This window comes from Erythrolamprus reginae, chromosome 5 (assembly GCF_031021105.1).
Source record: "Erythrolamprus reginae isolate rEryReg1 chromosome 5, rEryReg1.hap1, whole genome shotgun sequence".
NCBI classification, from domain to species: Eukaryota; Metazoa; Chordata; class Lepidosauria; order Squamata; family Dipsadidae; genus Erythrolamprus; species Erythrolamprus reginae.
In genome coordinates, this window is record NC_091954.1 from 109,216,621 (window position 1) to 109,242,245 (window position 25,625).

A 25,625-nucleotide genomic window follows, 5' to 3' on the forward strand; every position below is an offset into this window, starting at 1 on the left:
GCATTACATCTTCAGTGGCCAAAGGCCCTACTTTACGCTTTTCCTCCGATTCCGCTTATTCCATCAGTGGTGAGGAAGATCCTGACGGAGAAGGCGGAGGTGCTCTTGCTAGCGCCTCATTGGCCTCGGAGACCTTGGTTTGCGGACCTCAGGGAACTGTCCATCTCCCCACCGTGGAGGATCCCGGACGACCAAATCTCCCTCAGTCAGGGGTTCGTGTACCACCCAGAACCCCAATGGTTCCACCTAACCGCATGGCACTTGAAGGGGACAGGTTGAGGAGCTGTCACCTTCCCGAGAATGTCATCGCAACTATTCAAGCGGCCCGGCGCCCTTCTACTGTCCGAATTTATCAGGCAACATGGGCAGCCTTCCAATCTTTCTGCAATGACAGGAACCTACGTCCGGAGGATTCCTCAGTCCTACCTGTCTTGGAATTTTTGCAGAAGGGCTTGGAGAAAGGGCTGGCGCCAAACACGCTAAAACGCCAGGTTGCAGCGCTCGCCACCATTATAAAACGGGATGATGGGGGATCTTTAACTTATCACCCTTGGATTAAGGATTTCCTCAGAGGGGCTACGAACACACACCCTCCTCCTGTTCATCGCTTTCCCACATGGGACTTGACTTTGGTCCTTCAGGCCCTCACAGGGCCACCGTTTGAACCATTAAGGACTGTGTCATTGCGCTACCTCTCCTTTAAGACGGCCTTTTTGGTAGCAGTCACCTCGGCAAGGCGGGTGTCCGAACTGTCCGCGTTGTCAGTAAGATCAGATCTGTGTCAGTTTTATCCGGACAGAGTGTGTTTACGTTTGGATCCCACCTTTCTCCCGAAAATCAACACACGCTTTCACAGAGCTCTAGATTTGGTGTTACCGGATTTCTGTGCTCGTGGTAATCACCCTCTAGAACTTAAGTGGCACAAGGTAGACGTACGCAGAGCGTTGAAGCTTTACATCAGGCGTACCAGCACCTTACGCAAAACTGAGGCCTTGTTTGTGTCTTTTAGTTCTAATCGACTGGGCTTCAGGGTGTCGTCCAATACCATTAGCCAGTGGGTAAGGCTGTGTATAGTTGAGGCATACAAGGCGAGCTCCAAGACTCCGCCGAATGGTATACAGGCTCATTCAACAAGGAGTGCAGCTTCATCAGCGGCTTGGGCAACGCAAGCACCCCTTGAAGATATATGCAGAGCCGCGGCGTGGAGTTCACCCACAACCTTTATTCGACACTACAAGTTAGATGTTTTCGCTTCAGCTGAGGCGGCCTTTGGCAGGCGTGTACTACAGAAAGTGTGTGGGGAGGTACAGCCCATGGTTCACCAATCTCCCTCCCTGGAGCATTAAAACTTGGGTATATCCCATGCTGGACTCTCCTTCCAGGAGGCATGGGAGAAGAACCGTTGTACCTACCTGAACGGTCTTCTCGATGCCCTGGAAGGAGAGTCCAAACCCTCCCTGTGAACCATGGGGGTTTCTAGTTCTTGTGGTTATTATCGTTTTTATTATTGTTGTTCAATAAAGTTTGATTATTCTTACCTCCTTTTTTCGTTTTTTAAAACTGGATACTTGGGGCAGCAAGGGGGCGGTACCTAATTATTATGTATTTATGTTAATTTAAAACTCAGTCCTACCAATAAGACTTGAGCTAAACCCATGCTGGACTCTCCTTCCAGGGCATCGAGAAGACCGTTCAGGTAGGTACAACGGTTCTTCTTGGCTGAAAAGCAAAATATCTTCAAAAGAAAATAACCAAGTTCAGTTGCCTCCTGAAAAAGCACCTTTGGGAGTCATTGGAATGTAGTTACTTCTGATTATAGGGAAGTGACTAGCAAATGTAAACAGAAAGGATACGGATTTGCTAGAGGGCACTTTTAAGGACAAATGTTTTCTGTTATTTTCCTCTAGTTTGGCCATTTTTTGTCTTAGTTTGTCAACCGGTAAAACAAGACAGTAAGGTATGCAAAATGTTTCAAATTTAACATTCAAGCTTGAAACACCTGTTTCTATTTAAGTAAACAAATGTTGAGTTTAAAATGGGAAGTTATAGTTTAAGATATTTATTATATAGAGTTGGAAGGACCTTTGAGGTCTTCTAGTTCAACCCCTTGCTTAGGCAGGAAACCCTACACTACTTCCGACAAATGGTTATTCACAACGACAAATGGAGCAGTCACAACTTCTGGAGGCAAGCTGTTCCACTGGTTAATTGTCAGGAAATTTCTCCTTAGTTCTAAGTTATTTCTCTCCTTATTTAGTTTCCACCCATTGCTTCTTGTTCTACCCTCAGGTGGTTTGGAGATTAGGTTGACTCCCTCTTCTTTATGGCAGCCCCTGAGATACTGGAACACTGCTATCATGTCTCCCCTGGTCCTTCTTTTCATTAAACTAGAAATACCTAGTTCCTGCAACCATTCTTCATAAGTTTTAGCCTCCAGTCCCCTAATCATCTTTGTTGCTCTTCTCTGTACTCTTTCTAGAGTCTCAACATTTTGTTTTGGCAAACAAAACTGAATGCAATATTCCAAGTATGGTCTTACCAAGGCATTATAAAGTAGTATTAACTCTTCGCATGATCTTGATTCTATCTTTCTGTTAATGCAGCCTAGAACGATGTTGGCTTTTGGGGCAGCTGCTGCACATTACTGGCTCATATTTAAATGGTTGTCCACTTAGGACTCCAAGATCCTACTGTTTTGCAATGTTCCACATTTACTGTACCTGGCATTTTGTTTTTCTTGCCTAAATGTAGAATCTTACTTTTCCCCCCATTAAATTTCATTTGATTAGATAGCGCCCAATGTTCATGTTTGTCAAGATCCTTCTGTATTTTATACCTATGTTCTGGAGTGTTTGCTATTCCTGCCAGTTTGCTTTCATCTGCAAATTTGATGAGTTCCCCATCTATCCCCTTATCCAAGTCATTGATGAAGATGTTGAAGAGTACTGGACCTAAAACAGAGCCTTAGGGTACTCCACTTTATACATCCCTCCATGTAGATGCAGTTCCATTGAGCACTACTTTGTTGAGTGGGGTTGGTTAGCCAGTTTTGAATCTATCTGGTGGTGTTGCTATCCATCCTACATTTTTCTGCTTTATCTAGTAATAGGTTATGGTCTACTTTGTCAAGTGCCTTACTGAAGTCCAAGTAAACCACATCGACGGCTTTCCTCTGATCCACTAATTTTGTCACTTTGTCAAATAATGCAATAAGATTAATCTGGCACGATCTGCTTTTGACAAACCTATGTTGGCTTTTGGTTATTACTTTGTTTGCTTCTACGTATTTATTAATTTGTTGCTTGATCATCTTTTCCAAAATCTTCCCTGGTATTGAGCTCAGGCTGATAGGTCTGTAGTTTCCTGAGTCTGTTTTTTCTTTCTTTTTTGAAGATGGTAACTACATCGGCTCTTTTCCAGTCCTTTGGCAGTTCCCCGGTGCTCCAGGATCTTTGAAAGATATAGTTCAGTGTTTCTGAGATCTTGTCTACCGGTTCCTTCAGAACCTTGGGGTGTAATCCATCTGGTCCTGGTGATTTGAATTTGTCTAGAGTATTTGGAATTTTTCTAGGGTTTTTGGAATGTGAAAGATATACAGTGTTCCCTCAATTTTTGCGGGTTCGAACTTCGCGAAAAGTCTATACCACGGTTTTTCAAAAATATTAATTAACAAAAATACTTCGCTGTTTTTTCCCCTATACCATGGGTTTTCCTGCCCGATGACATCATATGTCATCGCTAAAATTTTGTCCACCTTTAATAAATATTTTTTTTAATAAACTTTAATAAATAAACATGGTGAGTAATAATCTAAATAGTTGCTAAGGGAATGGGAAATTGTAGTTTAGGGGTTTAAAGTGTTACGGGAAGGCTTGTGATACTGTCCATAGCCAAAAATAGTGTATTTACTTCCGCATCTCTACTTCGCGGAAATTCAACTTTCACGGGTGGTCTCGGAACGCATCCCCCGCGAAAGTTGAGGGAACACTGTATGTAACAATCGTAAACAGCCTTTCTTTATTTGTCTTGGCATTTAATGCTCATTAATTCTTTCTAGGTGACCAAATCCCCACCTCAATATATTTCTTTCTCATTGGTTATTTACTTTCACCTATTTATTTCTTGTATCAGACCACATACTATCTACAAACATTTTTTTACTCGCATTGGTATATCTTAATATTTCTCACAACTATTTGCCCCTTTTTAGTAAACATTCACAAGAATACAGAGTTCCATCCAATTTATGATTTGGAGTGTGTCCCCTCCCTACTATTTATGAAGTGATGATTGTCATGCGAAGGAGTGTTGCACTTGTTAGAATGAATAAAAAACTCACACATCATTTTGTCAGGGCTGAAATTTATGAGCACAACACCAGATGGAAGAAAAGTATCATTTTCCTGTTGACAGATGACCAGTTTGCTAAATTGTGGCTTTTTTTAAACTCAGCATTTTTTATAACAGTGACAACTTACTAGCAAATTAGGAACACAATTTTAAGAGATCACAAGGGATTTTTTTTAAAAAAACAACCCTTGGTTTTGGGCCTTTGGAGATCTGTGGAATACATTAACCAAGACTTATCAAATCATTGCTCTCCCCCCCTTTTTTTTTTTTTTCTTCTTCTTCTTTTAGACACACATTGCAGTCCCAGAAACTGCTGTGTTGCAGTCAGTTGCCGATCTGGACAAACTTGTAGCTGTTATTGAATGCCAGCAACCAGAAGCAGATCTTTACAGGTTTCTGTTTTTTATTACTTATACTTATTATTATTTATAATGAGCCGGGGTGGCGCAGCAGGTAGAGTGCTGTACTGCAGGCCACTGAAGCTGACTGTAGATCTGAAGGTCAGCGGTTCAAATCTCATCACCGGGTCAAGGTTGACTCAGCCTTCCATCCTTCCGAGGTGGGTAAAATGAGGACCCAGATTGTGGGGGCAATATGCTGGCTCTGTTAAAAAGTGCTATTGCTAACATGTTGTAAGCCGCCCTGAGTCTAAGGAGAAGGGCGGCATAAAAATTGAATAAATAAATAAATTACTGCCCTTTTTTAAAAAAGAATTTGGAAAAGGAACTTATGGCTATTAAAAATTAGACCTAAACTGGTCTGGAAATTCTTGTGATGAAGTCATGAATTCAAATGCCTTATTGAAAACAAGAGCACGGCTTACTGAAAATGCTCTGTTAATTTCATTTGGTAGCTTCCCTGAGTTTGGAAAATTCTCCCAATGTTCAAGCCTTCTCTCCCCACTTCCTAGTTAAAAATATAGGATGAAGCATTTGATTCTCTGTCATCCAAACGCTGAGAGTTCTAGCAACAGCTCTCCAAGGCAATGCAGATTTGCTATAGAAAAATGGGTTACAGGTAGTCTTTGACTTATAACCTTTCACTTAGTGACCGTTTGAAGTTACAGTGGCACTGAAAAAAAGCATTTTTCAAACTTATAACCACTGTAGCATCCCCATGACCACATAATCAGATTTTGGGTTTTATTGTCCTTTAGTCATGTTGATCACCTTTTGCGACTTTTGGATAAGCCAAATCAATGAGGAAGTTGGATTCATCTAACAGCTGTACAGTGTTCCCTCTATTTTCGCGGGTTTGAACTTCGCGAATAGCCTATACCACGGTTTTTCAAAAAATATTAATTAAAAAATACTTCACGGGTTTTTTTCTATACCATGGTTTTTCCCGCCCGATGATGTCATACATCATCGCCAAACTAATAATTTTTGCAAATAAATAACAAAAAAAATTTATTGTCAATAAATAATTATGTTTATAAATATCAGAATCACTGTGTCTTATTCAATGGCGAGTACCAGTAATAATGGTGAGTAAATGGTTGTTAAGGGAATGGAAAATGGTAATTTAGGGCTTTAAAGTGTTAAGGGATGGCTTGTGATACTGCTCATAGCCAAAAATGGTATATTTACTTCCGCATCTCTACTTTGCGGTAATTCGACTTTCACGGGCGGTCTCGGAACGCATCCCCCGCAAAAATCGAGGGAACACTGTATTACCAATTTAACAACTGCTGTGTTGGTTATGACCTATAAAGCCCTACATGGTATCGGACCAGATTACTTGCGGGACTGCCTTGTGCCGCGTGAGTCCCGGCGACCAGTTAGGTCCCACAGAGTCAGCCTTCTTCAGGCCTTGTCAAGTAGACAATGTTGCTTGGCGGGACCTAGGGGAAGAACCTTCTCTCTGGGGACCCCGTAATAGTCTAAAGACTCATCTGTGCTGCCAGGCTTGGGGCCATTAGACTCTAGCCCCCTGGCCGACGAGTATAGGTATGTTTGCTGTTCAAATAGGAATGAGTGTTTTTTAAATGTTATTAGGGTTTTAAAGTATTTAGCTAAATTAATTGGATTTTTAGATATTTATATTGTATATTGTTTTGATATGTTGTAAGCCGCCCTGAGTCCTCGGAGGGGGCGGCATATAAATCCAGTTAATAAATAAAATAAATAAATAAACTGCTTAACAACTGTGGCAAGAAAGTCAGGTGTAAAATCTTGCTTAGCAATAGAAATTTGGGGCACAATCAAGAGACTATTTGTATTATATTATAGCTAAACATAACGGGAAATCCTATGTTAAACTGTTGTGTTGAAATGGAAGAAAGTTAAAGAATGTGGCCTTGAATTAAGCTAACCAGGAAGACTCCACCTGTGGTTTATTTAGCACTATGTCTGAACTGGGATTTCTGATTGTTGCTTCCTGGTTTGTTCTTGGCTTCAGATTCCTGGCTTTGTTGATCATGGCATGCCAGGAATTGGGCTTACCATTACATGCAAACCAGGTTAGTTTCTTTAACTCATTTCCTACACTGTTATGGCCAAGGTTTAATGTCATATTGAAAAAATAATGGTTCCATTTATGTATATATATATTTATTTATTTTTGAATTATAACACATTCATATTGCTTTGCAGATTTGTTGGGCGTATAACCATAAGTCATCAAATTGAGGAAATAGTACGGTAAGCCAAATGCCTTCACTCTCTGGGAATGTGATTTGCGACCAATTCTATCTCAGGCAATCCAATTTCCCGAAATAAAATGAAATAAAATGCATCTGTATGCATATGTTCCTACACTACTTTTGTGATCCTTCTGCTTCCTTGTGTTTTTTTGTTGCCCAGTTCTGTTAATCTAGGAGGTTTTTGTTGTTGTTATTTTTCTGCTAGAATGCTTTTAAAGAACTACTTCTGCATAAATAGTAAATTGTAGTGGAAATATCTTCAACTGAGGAATACAAGCTATTGCAAGCTATTGTCATTTATGGTTACAAGATATTATTCCTCTTTGGTTTGGGTGATGCTGTGAACTGCCAGTTACTAGTTTGACCAAGTTGGACTAATTCATACAATGTCGCTTGGCGGGGCCCAGGGGAAAAGCCTTCTCTGTGGCGGCCCCGGCCCTCTGGAATCAACTCCCCCCGGAGATTAGAATTGCCCCTACCCTCCTTGCCTTTTGTAAGCTCCTTAAAACCCACCTCTGCCGTCAGGCATGGGGGAACTGAGATATTCTTTCCCCCTAGGCCTTTACATTTTATGCATGGTATGTTTGTTTGTATGGATGTTTAGTTTTACAATAAGGGTTTTTTAGTTGTTTTTAGTATTGGATTTACATGATGTTTTTTATTACTGTTGTTAGCCGCCCCGAGTCTACGGAGAGGGGCAGCATACAAATCCAATAAAGGGTCTTTTCTCACAGACCCTCATGACCCTTTGTAAACATCTGTATAAATATTATAAGAATTATTGCTGGTCAAGGGGTTCCAGTCATTGAAGAAAACCTTAAGAGAAACAGGTGTAAATTATAATTGAGAACAACAGAACATTTCATAAATCAAGTATCTTCTCTGTAAGGGGGAATTCAAGTATTGTTTGCTTATGGGATGAGGGAGTTGTTCTTAAGTGGCACATTCAGACAAATCCAGACCTGCTTGGAGAAGGAGTTGTGAAAAGCACACAATAGCTGAGCAGTATGAGTAACAATATCAAATGTCCTAAAATGCTAAAAGAAATTTTAAATTACATGTAAAACATTTAACCTTGACTGTGACTGTTTAGTTTCATTGTATAGTTCGATAGCACAACATACTTTTTTTTAAAAAAAATGGACTGAAAGGAAAGATTCCTAATAGCATCTCTTGTGTCATGACCAGGTGCTGCTGTGGCCTAGAAGTGGAGCTCTTGCCTCAGAATCAGGAGGTTGTGAGCTCGATCCTAGGTAGAGGCAGATGTAGGGTCTCCTGCTTGGGCAGGGGGTTGGACTAGATGACCTGCAAGGTCCCTTCTAACTCTGTTAATCTGTTATGTCCTATGAAGTTCACAAATAGAATGACATGGGCATTACATGACATGCTGTTTGTGATGTTTCCGGACTATATGTGTAGATTAATTAGGTGCCAGTGACACCATTCTATGAATTTATCTTTTCCATTTTAAGGAGTTACTTATTGATAGGCCCAATAAAATTGCTACATTCTAGTGGGGTAGTTAGATCAAAACTATTGAAATGCAAAATTATTCCTTCTTTATTCTACTAGAGCAGAGGTAGGGAACTATGGCCCCTTTATGACTTGTGGATGTCAACTCCCAGAATTCCTGAACAAGCATGTTTCAAACTGCCCTGCTCAGCGTGTGTATGTGTGCCTTCAGGTCAGTTTTTGATGTCTGGTGATTTGCCTGGATTCGTCCCTGCAGTTTTCTTGGCCAGATTTTCAAAAGCAGTTTGCCATTGCCTTTTTTCCAGGGCCGAGAAAGAGGGACTGGCTCACTTTAATCAACAATGTGAACAAACTGTGATCTTTCTTTTGCAGACCACTGGGGCCTGAAAGTCTTCTACTTCGTGGAGCAAGATTGAAAAACACTAAAGAAATTTTTGGTGTGTGACATAAGAGTTTCACTAACTTGGTTAATATTTCTTGAATGGATGAAATTGCATAGCATCCTGTTAGAGGAGCTATCGCTGGCATATCATCTGAGTTAGGACCCTTTTCCTAATTAAGAAGAAGAGTGTCAGGTTGATTGTAATAACTTGCACCAAGAAATACACGTAATCTTCAACTTGCAACTCTTTGTTTAGTGACCGAAGTTACAACAGCTTCAAAAAAAGTGACTTAAGACCGTTTTTTACCCTTTCGACTGTTGAAGCATCCCCATAGTCACAAGATAAAAATTTAGACACTTGTCAACTGATTCATATTTATGATGGTTGCAGTATCCCAGGATCACATGATCCCCTGTTGCGGTCTTTTGACAAGCAAAGTCAACAGGGAAGCCAGACTTGCTTAACAACTACAGTGATTCATTTAACAAATGTGGCAAGAAAATTTCTAAAAGGGGGTAAAAGTCATTTAACAAATATCTCACTTAGCAACATAAAATTTGGGTTCAAATGTGGTCATAAATGGGGGACTAACTAGTTGAAAATTTTTATCTGTTACCTCCTCATCCATTTGATTTCGTTAGAATATTTTTCCAATTTAAAAATCTGGAAGGGAAAACTCTAATCGCTTAAAAAAAAATTAATCACAGCACGATTTAAAAATCTTTCACTGCAATCATTAGATGGGATTTGGAAACCCAACAGAGTGACCAGCCGGAAATTGAAGGGATTGTCCGGCTCCTCTGAAGAAAGAGAAGAAAACAGCTTTGGGTATTACACAGTGTTGCTGCCATACTGAATGTTCTTTTACTTTTTTATAGGTGTTGCTGTATATACAGGAATGGAGACAAAAATGGCATTGAATTATAAGAGCAAATCACAGAAACGATCAGCAGTAGAGAAGTACGTGGTTGGCAGTATTTTACTCCATTAAAGATGAATGTAATGTAAAGATTACTGCAATGCTCTCTACATGGGGCTGCCTTTGAAGAGTGCTTGGAGACTGCAAATTGTGCAAAATGCAGCCACGCGTGCTATTGTGGGGCTCCCAAGCCCACATTTCAACATCATTCTGTGAGCTGCATTGGTTGCCAATCGGTCTCCAGGCACAATTCAAAGTGCTGGTTATGACCTACAAAGCCCTACATGGCTTAGGACCAGGCTGCCTATGGGAGCATCTCCTGCCTCGTGTATCCCAGCGGTTGGTTAGGTCCCACAGAGTCAGCCTTCTCCAGGTCCCGTCGGCCAGACAATGTCAGCTGGCAGGGCCTACGGGAAGAGACTTCTCTGTGGTGGCCCTGGCCCTCTGGAACGAACTCCCTCCAGAGATACGTACCAACCCCTCCCTCCTGGTCTTTTGCAAAGCTCTGAAGACCTACCTCTGCCGGCGGGCATGGGAGCCGTGAACGACAAGATTGTCTCCGGCTGATGTTGTGAATGATTGAATTGGATGAACGTGGATGACTCTGCATGGGTTTTTTAGAATTTTGCTAATTTTGTATATTTCTTTTAAATTAAAATTCGGAGTAAGGGGTATAATAGGACACAAGGTAACAGTTCAGATATTTATTATGGTCACAGACTAGCAGGGTAGAATCACAAACAATAATTTAAAAAGCTAAAAAACACAAAATACACTAAGTTTAAAAAAGTAGCATGTTAAAAAACAAAGGAACATGTTTTTAAAACATTTTTTAAATATCTCTGTTGCTTAAATCATTTTGCTAAGTATTTATTATTAGACTAATTTTTATATGTTCTAGTTTAGCAAAATTAATATTTGCTTTTGGAATATTCAGACGTATTGAATGTGGACTTTGTTCTTCAAGAAAACTGGGGAATAAATCGTGAGAAATGGGATGTAGTCAAGCTAAATCCTCTTCTGATAAGTTTTTTGTTTTTGTTTTGAGAATACTGCTAGATCATCAGCGTGTGACAAAACCCAGCCCTGGCGATTAAGAATTCATTCTGCGTACCAGTTTTGAGTGTTTTACTTTGCTTCACTTCTAATGAACCAGCCTGTATCTTTTCCCCAAATCTCGTCCTACCATGCCTTGAAGCAAAAAACCTCTCGTGATTTTCCATCTTCTGCCTTTAATAGAGAAGAACCCCCCCCCCCCCACTACAGCAACTATCATTCTAACCATCATATTCAGCTAGTTTGAACTTTGCACATGGGGGAGGGTGGAGATCCAAAAACGATCGTAGAATCATATGGTTGGAGATGACATGAGAGGCCATCTAGTTTAAACCCTTGCCCGGTTTGGAGTCAGGAGGACTCCTAGAGTCCTGACTACTATCCTGGACCAATGGTTGTCCAGTCTTTTCTTGAAAACCCCCAGCTCTTTTTCTGTCTAATCCAGAGGTCTTCAAGCTTGGCAACTTTAAGACTTGTAGACTTCAACTTCCAGAATTCTCCAGCCAGATATGTTGGAGTTGAAATCTACAAGTCTTAAAGTTGCCACGTTCGGGGGCCCCTGGTCTAATCCCTTGGTGGCAAAAAGAAGGTAAAATGTTTTTTATTAAAGGCTGAAGATGGAAAATCCTTTACAACCAAGGAATTGCTCCAGCTGTGAAATCTACTTTCCTTCCCTACTGTTTCGGAAGCGCACACTTTTTCACCCTCTGTGCATTCGCAGAAAGCTTTGCGCATATGCAGAGGGTTAAAAAATTGTGACATCTGGGTGGGTGGGCGGAGCCTTGGGCTGCCGCCGCTACCAGATCACCAAACCACCGCCAGCGGCTGCTACCGGAACGCCCAAACTAGACCGAACCTATAGCATTTCACCTCTGGAATAGACAGAAAAAGCTCGTGATCTTCAAGAAAAGACTGGACAGCCATAGGTCTAAGACAAGGGTTGGCAAAGTTGGCTCTTCTATGACTTGTGGACTTCAACTCCCAGAATTCCTGAGCCAATCATGCTAGTTCTGTAATTCTGGGAGTTGAAGTCCACATGTCACAGAAGAGCCAACTTTGCCAACCCCTGGTCTAGGATCCTACACCAGGCAACGGTTTGAACTGGATGACATCTAATGTCATCTCTAACCATATCATTCTACAAAACATTTCCTTTTTGGATCTCCACCCTCCCCCATATTCAGAGTTCAAAGTTGGCTGAATAAAACACAAAGATTGTTAGAATTATTGTTTCTGTACTTTTTGAAGTAGCGTGCAAAACATCTTTGAATTGTCCAGAGCTCCCTTTGTCTTCAGTGCTCATCTAATTTTCCCCCCTAGGAAATTCAGTGGCATTTAGGTATTAAAATTGTCTCTCACTTTTGCCCCTCCAGGTCTATGAATTCTTTTTTGCTTATCTATCTCATAATCCTCCTTTGTGAAGCTGTCTTAAGTACAATACTGAAGTATACCTGGCAGACTGAAGAGAAGTGGAATGAACCTTGGTATAACCAGCAAACTGATCATGAAAGAAACAGCAGTAAGGTAAAATGTAAATGATATGCCTGATTTAGGTGATCCCCCCCCCCCCCCCGTGTTTCGATAGCATGATGTGAAAGTTTCGGTTTCAGTAATAAAAGAGAAACAAGAATTAGCTTCGGTTAATTTCTTGCTCCATTATCTATCTATCTATCTATCTATCTATCTATCTATCTATCTATCTATCTATCTATCTCTATCTATCTATCTATCTATCTCTATCTATCTCTATCTATCTATCTATCTTCTATCTTTCTTTCTATCTATCTATCTTCTATCTTTCTTTCTATCTATCTTCTATCTTTCTTTCTATCTATCTTTCTTTCTATCTATCTATCTATCTTCTATCTATCTATCTATCTTCTATCTTTCTTTCTATCTTTCTATCTTTCTTCCTATCTATCTATCTATCTATCTATCTATCTTCTATCTTTCTTTCTATCTATCTATCTTCTATCTTTCTATCTATCTATCTATCTATCTTCTATCTTTCTTTCTATCTATCTTCTATCTTTATTTCTATCTATCTATCTATCTATCTATCTTCTATCTTTCTTTCTATCTATCTATCTATCTATCTTCTATCTTTCTTTCTATCTATCTTTCTATCTATCTATCTTCTATCTTTCTTTCTATCTATCTTTCTTTCTATCTATCTATCTATCTATCTTCTATCTTTCTATCTATCTATCTTCTTTCTATCTATCTATCTATCTATCTTCTATCTTTCTATCTATCATCTATCTATCTATCTATCTATCTATCTATCTATCTATCTATTTATTAGATTTATATGCTGCCCCTCTCCGTAGACTCGGGGCGGCTCACAGCAATAATAAACAATATATAACAAATCTAATAATTAAAAAGAAACACTAAAAACCCCATTATTAAAAGCAAACATACACACAAACATACCATACATAACTGTATAGGCCCGGGGGAGATGTTTCAATTCCCCCATGCCTGATGGCAAAGGTGGGTTTTACGGAGTTTACGAAAGGCGAGGAGGGTGGGGGCAGTTCTAATCTCTGGGGGGAGCTGGTTCCAGAGGGTCGGGGCCGCCACAGAGAAGGCTCTTCCCCTGGGTCCCGCCAAACGGCATTGTTTAATTGACGGGACCCGGAGAAGGCCATTATCATAGCTATTGATATATTGATTGTTGTGGCTTATTCGTGTACTTAAAGGGATGTTATTAAAAAAATCTCACATCCTTAGAAGTTGTTTCTTCCATTCTCGGGCCAAACAAGAAGTATTTCTTTATTTCTTTTCTTTTCTTTTCTTTTATTTATTTTTATTTAATTTATATGCTGCCCAACTCCCAGAGGATTCTGGGAGGCTTACCGCAAAGGACATCTAAAAAGACAACTTAAAAGAACAAATTAAAACCCCTTATCAAAAACATTCATATCCTTTGTGGCCAGATCTAAAAGATTTCTCATTTTGTCAACGTCCCAGGTCTGCTGGCAGAGCCAGGTCTTTAAGGCTCTCTGGATGGCCAGCAGGTAAGGGCAGTATGGATCTCAGAAGATAGCTGGTTCCAGAGAGCTGGTGCCTCTCCCGCAGCCCCGCCAACCTACACTGCTTACCTGACGAGACCTGGAGAAGGCCAACCCTGTGGGCTCTTATTGGTTGTTGGGAGTTGTGGGGCAGGAGGTGGTCCCGAAGATTTATTTATTTTTTGGATTTGTATGTCGCCCCTCTCCGTAGATAATCTGGCGCTAAGCCATGTAGGGCTTTACAGGTGATAACACCTTTAATTGTGTGGTTATTTATATACTAACCAGCAGTCTTGGAGGAGAAAATAGATTCCTTCACATGTCATATTAGATTTAGTAGGTTATCTGAATCCAGTCTCGGACTGATAATATGGCTAAGGCGTCTGTGTCTCCCTTCAGCCATAACACCATTTGCCAACAAAGGCCAAATGGAATAAGTGGTTTTTATATACCGGTAGTCCTCGACTTATGGCCACATTGACCCCAAAAGTTCTGTTGCTAAATGAGACATTTGTTAAGTGAGTTTTGTCTCATTTTACGACTTTCCTTGTCACAGTTGTTAAGTGTCACTGCACTTGTTCAGATAGTTCACTGCTAAGTGAATCTGGCTTTCCCATTGACTTTGCTTGTCAGAAGCTCACAAAAGATGATCACATGATCCCGGGACACTACAACCGTCAGTTCCCAAGTGTTTCCCATTTTATTTGATCATTTTGATCATGGGGATGCTGCTACGGTCATAAGTGTGGAAAACAGTCATAAGTCACTTTTGCAGTGCCATTATAACTTTGAAAGGTCACTAAATGGACTCTTGTAAATCGAGGATTATCTAGTAATTTGAGCTCAGTGCAAAAAGGATGAGACAGAAGTATGACAGGTAAGATCCTTGTTCCAAGTTAAACTTATTTGATCACAAAAATAAAAGTCACTACTTTTGGAAGAAATATACCTTTAGTTTAGTAGTCCTTAGATGACATACAGGTAGTCCTTGACTTAGGACCAAGCATTCAACACGTTTCAAAATTACAACAGACCCTAAAGTACTTACGATCCAGATTTGAAATTTTGGTAGCCATCTCTTTCCCTGTAATCACATGATTGGGTGTTGGGTGTTGGGCAAACCATCCCATGTATGACAGTTTATAGTATCTCAAAGATACATGATTGTGCTTTACCATAACCAGCGTTTACTTCCAGTTTAACAACCATGGCATTTGTGTAATTTGATTTGTTTTAACAACCATGGTGACTTGTTTAATAGTCACAAGAAGTCATAAATCAGGTCAGTCACAAGATGACCTACTTAATGACCAGCGCAACAATTTTTGGCTCCATTATGGTTGTAAATCAAGGACTACCTATACTTAGAATATGCTCTCACTATATCAGTATCGCTGTTCTACAGAATTGTATTCTGATGGCATCTGCTATAATCTTGTCCTCAAATGCTTTCTGTCTTTTTTTTTCTTTTAGTTTAATAATACTGTTTCCTTTCTTCTTTCAGATCTTGAGGTTCATTTCAGATTTTCTTGCTTTCCTGGTACTTTACAACTTCATTATACCCATTTCACTTTATGTGACTGTGGAGATGCAGAAATTTCTTGGGTCTTTTTTTATTGGTTGGGACCTTGATCTCTATCATGAAGAAACAAATGAAAAAGCTCAAGTAAATACGTCAGATCTGAATGAAGAACTGGGACAGGTATGTTATTATTAGTCGTGAAGTTGTGCCCATCGCAACCCCATGGACAACATTCCTCCAGGCCTTCCTGCCCTCTACCATCCCCTGGAGTCCATTTAATCTCACGTCGACGGCTTCAGTGACTCCATCCAGCCACCTCATTCTCGTCATCCCCTTCTTCTTTTGCCCTCAGTTGACCCCAGCAGGTATAAAATAATTCAAAACAGTGTTTGAAACAACATTTAATTTAATTAATCGAGTGATTAACTTCATAGTTGTTCTTTTACACACTTAATATTCCCTATGTGTTTTATTAAATGAAATTGTCTCCCTAAAAATTATAATTTGGAAGTTGTCCAGCAGTGGAGCACAATCTGAGATTTTAAATGAGCACTGCTGCCCTATAGGGTACATTGTGTAATTATTAGAAAAGATCATCTAATACTTATTTTGCATGTATGTATAAATAAACCCATTACACCTATTTCAAATAAGAACAATAAATGTGCACAAGTCTTCATTGAGCTGCAGCGTTCAGCTTCTGTAGACTCTATGAATGTCCTACTAATGCAAGGCTGTTAAACTTGGATGCATTGAGGGCCGCATCAGGGTTGTGTTTGGCCTTCGGGGGAACCATGTGTTGTATTTGTATTTGTATTTATTAGATTTGTATGCCGCCCCTCTCCGAAGACTCGGGGCGGCTAACAACAATATAAAAAGACAATGTAAACAAATCTAATATTAAAAATAATCTAAAAAACCCCAATTTAAAGAACCAATCATACATACAAGCATACCAGGTATAAATTCTATAAGCCTAGGGGGAAGGGAAAATTTCAATTCCCCCATGCCTGATGACAGAGGTGGGTTTTAAGGAGCTTGCGAAAGGCAAGGAGGGTGGGGGCAATTTTGATATCTGGGGGGGGAGGCGCTGGTTCCAGGGGGGCCGGGGCCACCACAGAGAAGGCTCTTCTCCTGGGTCCTGCCAGACGATATTGCTTAGTCGACGGGACCCGGAGAAGGCCAAGTCTGTGGGACCTAACTGGTCGCTGGGATTCGTGTGGCAGAAGGCGGTCCCGGAGATATTCTGGTCCGATGCCATGAAGGGCTTTATAGGTCATAACCAATACTTTGAATTGTGACTGGAAATTGATCGGCAACCAATGCAGACTGCGGAGTGTTGGTGTAACATGGGTATACCTTGGGAAGCCCGTGATTGCTCTCGCAGCTGCATTCTGCACGATCTGAAGTTTCCGAACACTTTTCAAAGGTAGCCCCATGTAGAGAGCATTACAGTAGTCGAACCTCGAGGTGATGAGGGCATGTTGGGAGCACCTGTGGTGACCCAAGCGCCCTGCCAGCGAGAACCAGCTCCTGAGCTCCGTTTTTGCTGGCAGAGGCACCATGGGCCGATCCTTCATTATTTCCAGGGCAGTCCCGCAAGCGAGATCTAAGCGCCCCGTGGGCTGGATGCAGCCCCCAGTTCTTGAGTTTTACACCACTGCAGTAGTGGGCGTAAAAGAAACTTGCTGCCCTTTTTAACTCTTAAATTGATTTGACTGACGTACCTTCTTAACTTACTATAGGTGGAGTATGTGTTTACAGATAAAACTGGAACATTGACGGAAAATGTGATGCAGTTTCGGGAATGTTCCATTAATGGTCTCAAATATCAAGAAATCAATGGCAGATTAGTTCCTGAGGGATTGATAGAAGATTTTCCAGATGGAGTACAACCCAGTCTTGTAAGTTCTTTCTAAAATTAATTTCTTGAAATTAATTTTGAGCTTTCTATAGTATAAAGTTCGGATCTTTCTTGAAGCTCTTTTTATGAGTATTTTTCAGAAGTAACTTCTAAACTTTCCATTGTATGAAATTTGGAATACTGTGTTCAGTTCTGGAGACCTCACCTACGGGCTACAAGAATGGTGGAAGGTCTTACGCATAAAACGTATCAAGAAAGACTTAATGACCTCAATCTGTATAGTCTGGAGGACAGAAGGAAAAGGGGGGACATGATCGAAACATTTAAATATGTTAAAGGGTTAAATAAGGTCCAGGAGGGAAGTGTTTTTAATAGGAAAGTGAACACAAGAACAAGGGAGCACAATCTGAAGTTAGTTGGGGGAAAGATCAAAGGCAACATGAGAAAATATTATTTGACTGAAAGAGTAGTAGATCCTTGGAACAAACTTCCAGCAGACGTGGTAGATAAATCCACAGTAACTGAATTTAAACATGCCTGGGATAAACATATATCCATCCTAACATAAAATACAGGAAATAGTATAAGGGCAGACTAGATGGACCATGAGGTCTTTTTCTGCCGTCAGACTTCTATGTTTCTATGTTTCTATTTCTTTAATTCTGACTGCAACTATGTCTTGCTAATGTTTAGGTTTCTAAAAGAAAAATAGTACAGTGGTCCCTCGATTTTTGCGGGTTCGAACTTCGCGAAACGTCTATACCATGGTTTTTCAAAAATATTAATTAAAAAATACTTTGCGTTTTCCCCCCTATACCACGTTTTTTCCCACCCAATGATGTCATATGTCATCGCCAAACTTTCATCCGCCTTTAATAAAAAAAAAATTAAATAAACTTTAATAAATAAACATGGTGAGTAATAATCTAAATGGTTGCTAAGGGAATGGGAAATTGTAATTTAGGGGTTTAAAGTGTTAAGGGATGGCTTGTGACACTGTTCATAGCCAAAAATAGTGTATTTACTTCCGCATCTCTACTTCGCGGAAATTCAACATTCGCGGGCAGTCTTGGAACGCATTCCCCGCGAAAATTGAGAGAACACTGTATATTGTCTACAAAGAGATAAATCGCATTATGCTCCATTTGTGTGTGTGTGTGTGTTAACATTCTTATTTTTCCTAATGATCTATGCTAATTGAGAGAGAGCAGCCATGTTTGTAATCCTATATTTAAAAACCTTGCATTCAATCCATTGATCCTTATTGTTGTTTGAGTATAATGTATCAATTATCCAAAAGAGCTACTTTCAAATCCCATATCTTTTTTTTTTAAATGTGGTTTTACTCTGTCAAATTCAGAATGTAATGGCAGCAGTGCTAATGCAGTTTTAGAACAGCTAGTATGATTCGTTATTAATACTCTTCTAATTGAAGCATCTATTTTTTAAGAGAAAGAAATTCAGACTGATCTTGAAGTAGGAAAACTATTTAATCTTTTGACCAGCAGGTGGGAGAATTATGTATGCTGCCTTAAGATGCACAAAATAAAGGCAGGATATGAATTTAATATATATTTTAATTATCTTACCTTTTAACAATTTAAATAAAACATATTAAAAAATTAAACTTATTACATAAAAATTCCTGTGGATGGGAAGATTATGTGTGATTGGGTACTCCTAATTCTGTCTCTTGGATTATAAAATGAAGAGGAAAGAGGTTTGATAAACTAGAATTCCTGCATACAAATATCTATATGTACAATAACATGCTCATTATATATAGCCCATGTTTAGATTCTGCATGAAATAATAGAAAACACCTGGTAGCTTGTCTATATATACAAGTAGTCCTTCACTCATCAGCAAAGTTACAACAGAGCCTAAAAACAATAACTTACAAATTGAATTTGAAGTTCCAGTACCACCTGCCCCCCACTCCTCATTGTCAAATGACCACAATGGGGACATTTAGTAACCAACTCACATTTATAGCCATTTGCATGGTCCCACAATTTACAATATTTTTCCAGGAACTGGCGTTTTATTTCCCAAATCCTCTATTGCAAAAAGTGAGTTCACTTTAGAACCGTTATATTTGCTTTGCAACTACCGCATTTGCTTAATGACTGCTACATATGCGGGGGGGGGTGGGGGGTGTCAGCCCAGCTTGTAAAATCATGTAATGACCTGCTTTATGACCGTCACAGCTTATGACTGAAGTTGCGGGCTCAGTTATGTTCATAAGTTGAGGACTATCTGTAGACTTTTAATTGTTAATTTAAAAAAAAAGAATTATTTTAATAAACATGCAGATAGGACCATTCATGAAATATGTAAAAATCTCCTCCAGAGTTTTTATAAAACACTGTAAGACCTTATTCAGTGCTTTGAATAACATTGGGTGTTGTTTTTTTCTTAACTAAAAAACAATGACAACACACAATACTATCCAAAGTACTGAACAGTCCTCCAGCTACGATAAGTCAGATTTGTTCACTATGGAAATACACAGACTTACATTTTTGTGGCTATTCATGACTCGCAGATGTTTGCTTCATAGGAGAAAGATAAAAAATAAAATTAATCAGATTCATCACAGTGGTTTTGTCTTTATTTTTTTTTTTTTAACAGACACATGAGGAAGAACTCTTCCTGAAAGCTCTTTGTCTCTGTCATACAGTGCAGATTAATAATGACCAAACAGATGGCATTTGTGACAGCCCATGGCGTAGCAATGGCCTACCATCTGAACTGGAGTACTATGCCTCGTCCCCAGATGAAAAAGCTTTAGTTGAAGCTGCTCGCAGGTAAGGATTATAAGGCCAGGCTCTGCATTACAAATGGATAAGTCTTTGTCTTGGAGTCCAGTTGGGGTAGTATTCTGTCGGGCTCTCTGGTAGACTCCTCCCAAAAATTCACAGGTACAAATTTCAGACACACACACGTTTGAAAATTCAAAACAATGTTCTTTATAATGAAAATTCACTTAAACTAAGCCCTCTTTTGGTATAGCAAACAAACTGGTAATTTGTACAAGTCCCTTATCAGTTCTGTGATACTTAGCTTGCAGCTGTGAGGCAATTCTCCGAGTTTGCGGAGAGGGGCGGCATATAAATCCAATAAATCTAATCTAATCTAAATCTAATTCACAGTCCTTCTTCTTTCACAAAGTGAAACACACTTTGCTCTGGTTTAGTTTCAAAGCGGGGAAAAATCAGCACACAAAAGGTCAAAGTCAGTAAAGCAGTCACGAAACACAACGATCAGATAATCTTCTACAATGGCCAAACCCACAGGCTGCTATTTATAGCAGCCTCACTAATTACCACAGCCCCACCCAACCACAGGTGGCCTCATTTTCTTTGATAATAATCTCTCAGTTGTTGTTGCCTATGCATCGCTCTCCGCATGCGTGGCTGTATCATCATTGTTCTGAATCCAAGGAGGAGCTAGATAATTGATCTCCTTCTGAGCTGTCTGCCACACTCTCCTCCTCCCTGTCACTCATGTCTTCTTGGTCAGAGGAGCCTTCATCATCAGATTCCACCGGGGGCAAAACAGGCCTGCAGCATGTGGATGTCTCCCCCACATCCACAATCCTTGGGGCAGGAGCTGGGCCAGAGCTAACCACAACAGGTAGCAAACAAGAAGTCCAAGTGCTGTCCAGCCTTTCTTTAACTCTTACCAGATGTACTCTTGTATGACTTTGAGAATACCAGGGAGATGGGCATTGCAATAGTGTGTGTAATATGAACACCATGATTGGTTAGTAAAGTAAAAACCATAATACCAGACTGATTATCTCTGGGCCCTAGAGTTACCCTACCTCGCTCTTCCTTTTAGTAAAAATTCAGCTGATAAGTCTCAACAGAACTGCAGCCAAAGTATTTTCAGGCCTTGAGAATGAGACATCACTCTCAGCCAAGTGTCCGTCCCCTGGCCACTCTATGAATCATCATTCTCCCTCTGACTCGCACCTCCTCCTTCAGATCCACCATGGTCATCCCGGCATCCTCTTATATAATGTCCAGCCAGCAGGTACTAGGGGTGGCTGTTTCTCCCTTTTCCACCGATCACTCCCAGCATGATTTACTGATTAGGAATCATTTGTGCTGTGACACTGGTGTAATATTGTTCTTTCGCCTAACATAACTAAATCTATACGGCATATAGTATTTTAATTCTTGTTCTTAAATCTAACTGCATAGAGATTAGCAAAGTATTGGAATCTAGATGTCAGTTTTGAAATTTATTAAATTTTTGCTTAAATTAACTGGCTCTAATACAGCTTGTTACTGTTAAGTTAACCATCCTTAAACAGGAGTCTATTATGGATTCTAAAAGCACATTCATGAAACAATTGTTTTTAAGTTTCTTTCAAAAAGTATTTAGAAGCTATGCGCGGGTAATGGTGAGCAGTGTTATTTTGTATCCAAGACCTTGTTTTTAATTTCCATAAGGCTATCCCCTTCGTTCACTTTCTTTTGGATTTTTTAGGGTTGGTGTTGTGTTTACTGGGGCAACTGCAGAATGCATGGAGCTTAAAAGCTGTGGAAAGCCAGAAAGGTAAAACAACAAAGAACACGTTTCCTTGATTTTTGTGTGTGTGTGGGGGGGGGGGGGGGGGGGGGGTGTTCAGTTGAAATTCAGTAGGGTAGGAGTGAAAAACTATGGTCCTACAGATGTTACTGAATGCAACTCCCCTCAGCCTCAGCCAAAGTGGATTACTCATTTCCACTGTGTAGAAAGAAGAAACAATATGAAAGGAAATAATAAATAAGGAACATATATTTTTTTCTAATAAAGTGTTTCTACAGATCTTGGGATCATCAGTTATAAGTTTTTTGGAGATAAGAAAATGATGGCCCCTCCCAACTGAAGGAAGCAAAGGAATAGGCTATAAATAAATAGGCTATAGATTGGGTTAGTTTTTAACAGTTTGCACCCAGCCCGTCCTCCAAGTAATTTGAAGTCTATTAATCCCAAAAGAAAGGTCTCTGATTATAAATTCGTCTTTGACGTCTTCTGAATTAGTGCATTGATTTGGATCCAATTTTGGATCCAATGTATCCAAAATTGTTTGTTTGTTTTGCCAGTCTACCATACATGATAAAATGCCCCTTCATGTTCTTCATATATAACAGAATAACCGAGTTGGAAGGGACCTTGAAGATCTTCTAGTCCAACCCCCTGCTCAGGAAACCCCCTACTCAAGAAACCTGCTGCCCCATTGCTCGGAAAACCCTATACCAGGGTTGGCGAACCTTTTCGGCACCGAGTGCCAAAAGCAGCTGGTCTCCTGTTTCCAGTATATGCACCAGCCACCTGGCTTTCGCAGGCACACCAGAAACTAGATGACAAGGTGGCCGAGGCGCATGGACGTGCTGGAAACCAGAAGAGCATGTGCACCGGGCAGCTAACATAGGCTAACATAGCATTTAGCATTAGCAATAGCATTTAAACTTACATTTATTTATTTATTGATTGATTGATTGATTGATTGATTGATTGATTGATTGATTTTTTGATTTGATTTGATTTGTATGCCGCCCCTCTCTGTAGACTCAGGGCGGCTCACAGCAATAATAATACAATGTAAACAAATCTAATATTTAAGTTTAAGTTAATTTAAAACCCCAATTTAAAAACCAATCATGCATACTAACATACCATGCATAAATTTTATAAGCCTAGGGGGAGGGAAAGTCTCAATTCCCCCATGCCTGACGAAAGAGGTGGCTTTTAAGGAGCTTACAAAAGGCAAAGAGGGTGGGGGCAACTCTGATATCTGGGGGGGAGTTGGTTCCAAAGGGCCGGGGCCGCCACAGAGAAGGCTCTTCCCCGGGGTCCCGCCAAACGACATTGTTTAGTTGACGGGACCCGGAGAAGGCCAACTCTGTGGGAACTAACTGGTCGCTGGGATTCGAGTGGCAGAAGACGGTCCCGGAGATATTCTGGTCCGGTGCCATGAAGGGCTTTATAGGTCATAACCAACACTTTGAATTGTGACCGGAAACTGATCGGCAACCAATGCAGACTGCGGAGTGTTGGTGTGACATGGGTGTATTTAGGGAAGGCCATGATAGTTCTCGCAGCTGCATTCTGCACAATGCTTTACAGCCCTCTCTAAGTGGTTTACAAAGAGTAAGCATATTGCCCCCAATCAGGGACCTCATTTTACCGACCTTGGAAGGATGGAAAGGCTGAGTCAACCTTGAGCCTACTGAGATTCGATCTGCCAAACTGCTAGCAGCTGGTGATCAGAAGAAGTAGCTCGCAGTACTGGACTCTAACCACTGTTCCCAATGCGCTCAGGCGCAGAGCTGCCAGGAGGCAAGAACAGTTATGGAGGAAAATGACTACTCGGGAGTAAGACTTGGAGATAATTGGCCCCTCTCGTAGGCTATAAAAGTAGAGCAAACAGATGTGCTTGTTGCAGGAAGCAATTTGGTTTAATTCATGTCTCAGCAGCTCAGTTCTGACTCCATGTTCTGTTTGGCCTTGCAAAACTCTTTGCCAATTAGGTCTTTGGCAGCGTGTCAAGAGAGATAAAGTTTGGTGATATCAGCCTTCTTCCTAAAAACTTTGGCAGACTTCTATCAGACTAATTAACATTTTTGGGGACTTATTATTGCTGGGAACGAACATAACTCATAGCCGTTAAAATAGAAAGAGATTTTTGGGACTAGGTTGGTGTTTTATGATTTAGCAGGAAGCCTAGGTCAGAACAGTTTACTCTTAGTAGCTTTTTAAACATTGTATCTTCCATGAATTTGCCCTTAGAATAATGACATTCCTCCGAAGCTAGAAACCTGAAACTCCTCTCCTTAAGTGTCACTTGAACAGTTAATGATATGTCAGCTTTAAAACCTGCTTGCTATGAGCACTTTGTTTTCCTAAGTACAAGTTGTGTTTGGTAGAAGTCTACTTAAAATGAATCTTTATAAGTGAGCCACTTAGTACAAGGTTCGACAAACCCAGGCGCCTGGTCGCCAGTGGCGCCTAGAAAATGTTGTCTGGCGCCTAGAAAATGTTGCCTGCTGTACTGTATGTCAGCGTTTCCCAACCGGTGTGCCGCCTGGGCAGGGCGCTGCGGTGCCTCTGACCTCTCCGCTCCTGCCCGATGCCGCGGTTTCTGGCGCTCTCCTGCTGGGTCCCAAAGAAGGCAGGCAGGAAGGAGAGCTCCATTCTTCGCGCCTTTTTCCCGCCTTCCTTCTTTGGAGCCCAGCAGGAGAGCGCCAGAAACCGCGGCATCGAGCAGGAACCGGGAGGTCGGAGGCACCGGCACGGCAGCGCCCGCCCAGCTGAAGGTTCCCTGTCGTCATCGGCAAGTGTCCTTTGGGGCCCGGCGGGAGGGCACTGGCGGTGGGAGCGGGGGGGGGGGGCGGCTGCAGCGGCACAGGCAGTCGCGGGGAGATGGCGGGGGGAGCGGGGGGCAGCTAAAGCGGCCCCGGGCACCGTTCCCTGTACGCTTTTCCAGGGGCGCGCAGGGAGCCGCGGCCACCCGCCCGCCTACCGGATTTCCCTCCGCGCGGCTGGGGAGGTGGATTCGCCGCCCCCGCCAGCCCGATCTCCCTCCAGTGGCTGGTGACGTAGTTCTACCGCCCTCGCCAGCCTGATCTCCCTCCGTGGGGGGGTGGGGGGCGACGAACCGACGACCGGGGGCTGTCCGTCCGTGTTGGGTGGTGCAGGGCAGGCACAGGCAGCCCCAGGGGAGAACAAGGGAGGGAGAGAAAGGAAAGAGAGAGTAAGGGAGGGAGAGAAAATTGAATGAAGGAGGGAGAGAAAGAAAGAGTAAGAAGCAGAAAGGATAGAGAAAAAGGAAGAGAAAGGGAGGGGGAGAAAGGAAAGAGGGAGGAAGGGGGGAGAGAAAATTGAATGAAGGAGGGAGAGAAAGAAAGAGTAAGAAGTAGAAAGGATAGAGAAAAAGGAAGAGAAAGGGAGGGAGAGAAAGGAAAGAGAGAGAAAGGGAGAGAAAGGGAGGGAGAGAAAATTGAATGAAGGAGGGAGAGAAAGAAAGAGTAAGAAGTAGAAAGGATAGAGATAAAGGAAGAGAAAGAGGGGGAGAAAGGAAAGAGGGAGGAAGGGGGAGAGAAAGAAGATATGAAGGAGGGAGAAAAAGAAAGAGAGATAGGAAGGAAAGAGGGAGAGAAAGGAATGAGAGAGAAAGGGAGGGAGAGAAAGGAAAGAGGGAGGAAGGGGGGGAGAGAAAATTGAATGAAGGAGGGAGAGAAAGAAAGAGTAAGAAGTAGAAAGGATAGAGAAAAAGGAAGAGAAAGGGAGGGGGAGAAAGGAAAGAGGGAGGAAGGGGGAGAGAAAGAAGATATGAAGGAGGGAGAAAAAGAAAGAGAGATAGGAAGGAAAGAGGGAGAGAAAGGAATGAGAGAGAAAGGG

The 25,625-nt window shown here is 41.2% G+C and overlaps 1 protein-coding gene across 3 annotated transcripts in view; it reads left to right on the forward strand.

The window, feature by feature from the left end:
* Nucleotides 1–25,625, forward strand: part of ATP11B (ATPase phospholipid transporting 11B (putative)) — a 130,433-nt gene that overhangs the window by 53,267 nt on the left and 51,541 nt on the right. For all 3 annotated transcript variants that reach the window (XM_070753703.1, XM_070753704.1, XM_070753702.1), the window contains exons 7-15: nt 4,639–4,742; nt 6,945–6,992; nt 8,840–8,904; nt 9,729–9,810; nt 12,199–12,349; nt 15,347–15,544; nt 17,110–17,268; nt 19,863–20,038; nt 21,729–21,797. In XM_070753703.1, the coding sequence (XP_070609804.1) occupies nt 4,639–4,742; nt 6,945–6,992; nt 8,840–8,904; nt 9,729–9,810; nt 12,199–12,349; nt 15,347–15,544; nt 17,110–17,268; nt 19,863–20,038; nt 21,729–21,797 (1,052 nt within the window). The remainder of the gene's footprint in view (nt 1–4,638; nt 4,743–6,944; nt 6,993–8,839; nt 8,905–9,728; nt 9,811–12,198; nt 12,350–15,346; nt 15,545–17,109; nt 17,269–19,862; nt 20,039–21,728; nt 21,798–25,625) is intronic.